Here is a 2,007-nt window from a genome sequence, read left to right as displayed (position 1 = left end):
ATATTTTCTAAGATTGATTTGAGGTCGGGATACCATCAGTTGAGAATTAAGGATGAAGATATTACAAAGACTGCATTCAGGACAAGGTATGGACACTACGAATTTGTTGTTATGCCATTTGGATTAACTAATGCATCGGCAGTCTTCATGGACCTAATGAACCGTGTGTTTAGTCCCTATTTGGATAAGTTCATGGTTGTCTCTATCGATGATATCCTGGTGTATTCTAAGATTAACGAAGAGCATGAGAAGAATTTGAGGATTGTGTTGTAGACCTTGAGGGAAAATAACCTTTATGCTAATTTAAGCAAGTGTGAATTTTGGTTAGAGAAAGTTCCTTTATGGGGCATGTGGTGTCTAAAGAGGGAGTGTCAGTGGATCAAAGCAAGATTGAGGCAGTGTCCAAGTGGGAGAGACCAAAGAATGTGGGGGATATTAGAAGTTTTCTGGGGTTGGCTGGCTATTATAGGAGTTTTGTAAAAGTCTTCTCAAAAATAGCTAAGCCTTTGACTACCTTGATGAGGAAGGAGAATAAGTTTCAGTTGGATGAGAGTTGTGAGATAACATTTCTAACCTTGAAGGAGCGCATGACTATAGCTCCTATTTTAGCCTTAACTGAAGGGAGTGAGAATTTTGAAGTTTATACAGATGCTTCGAAGAATGGTTTGGGATTTGTGCTTATGCAGAATGGGAAAGTAATTGCTTATGCCTCCAGACAGCTGAAGCAGTAAGAAGCAAATTATCCAACTCATGATCTGGAATTAGGAGCGGTGGTTTTTGCCTTAAAATTGTGGCGTCTTTATCCTTATGGAGCTATTTTTAAGGTATTTTCTGATCACAAGAGCTTAAAGTACAGTTGTACTCAGAAGGAGCTAAATATGAGACAAAGGAGATGGATAGAGTTAATTGGAGATTATGACATGGAGATAATTTATCATGAAGGGAAGGCTAATGTGGTGGCGGATGCACTTAGTAGAAAATATGTCAATGCTTTGTGTATTTCCATGTTTAGGATGAAACTGCGTGAAGAGGTGGAAAAGATGGGCATTTCTATGATTATAAAAGGAGATACAATTGGAGATTTGATAATTGAGCCAAAGTTGTATGAAGAGATTTGGAAGAAGCAAGAAGCGGACGCGAGAGTGGCGCGGTGGAGAGAGGCCGTGGGTGAGGTCGTGGTAGAAGGCGGGAAGAAACGGTTTCACGTGGGCAGTGATGGTAGTTTGAGGTTTGATGGGAGATGGTGTGTACCTGATGATGAAGAATTAAAAAGAAAGATTTTAACTGAAGCTCATTCTACTCCATATTCTGTTCATCCTGGAGGAGATAAGCTATATAAAGATTTGAAGAAGACTTTTTGGTGGCCTAAGATGAAGAAAGAGGTTGCTGAGTTCGTTACTAGATGTTTGGTTTGTCAAAGAGTAAAGGGAAAGCACAAGAGACCACAAGGTAAAGTTCAATCCTTGGACGTACCTGAGTGGAAGTGGGAAAGCATTTCGATGGATTTTATTGTGGGGTTACCGAAGACATAGAGAGGGAATAATATGATATGGGTGATTGTGGATTGATTGACTAAGTCAGCTCACTTTATTCCTATGAAAGATACTTGGAGTAAAGCCGAGTTGGCTAAAGCTTATGTCAAAAATGTGGTGAAGCTTCATGGTGTGCCAAAGGATATTGTTTCTGATCGTGATTCAAAGTTTATATCTAAGTTCTAGCAAGAATCGGAATCTCTGATGGGGAGTCAGTTGAAGATGAGTACAACGTTTCTGTAACACCCCCATACTCCAAGTGCCTTACCAGGACCACTCAAGTATAAGGATACTACCATCTCGGTTGCCCGAGGTACTGAATATCATAGGACAATAAAGAAACGTACTTTAAAAGTAATTATAGATTAAGTGATTACATGTTCAAACCAAAACTAATAAAAGGAATTACAAGGTTCTCATACGGTCTACAGCTAAAACTATCAAAGCTACTAGACTTCGTCTGACACAGCAGAAG

At 39.5% G+C, this 2,007-nt stretch overlaps 1 protein-coding gene across 1 annotated transcript; it reads left to right on the top strand.

The window, feature by feature from the left end:
- Nucleotides 1–341: 341 nt before the first annotated feature.
- Nucleotides 342–1,718, top strand: LOC141613489 (uncharacterized). The gene is made up of 4 exons (XM_074432230.1): nucleotides 342–624; nucleotides 943–1,218; nucleotides 1,324–1,449; nucleotides 1,603–1,718. Exons 1-4 carry the CDS (start codon nucleotides 342–344, stop codon nucleotides 1,716–1,718), a joined length of 801 nt encoding a protein of 266 aa, XP_074288331.1.
- Nucleotides 1,719–2,007: the final 289 nt, after the last annotated feature.

The sequence above is a fragment of the Silene latifolia genome, chromosome 11, assembly GCF_048544455.1.
Source record: "Silene latifolia isolate original U9 population chromosome 11, ASM4854445v1, whole genome shotgun sequence".
In the NCBI taxonomy this organism is placed as follows: domain Eukaryota; kingdom Viridiplantae; phylum Streptophyta; class Magnoliopsida; order Caryophyllales; family Caryophyllaceae; genus Silene; species Silene latifolia.
The sequence above is the reverse complement of the archived record's forward strand: the minus strand, read 5'-3'. Positions and strand labels throughout refer to the sequence as shown.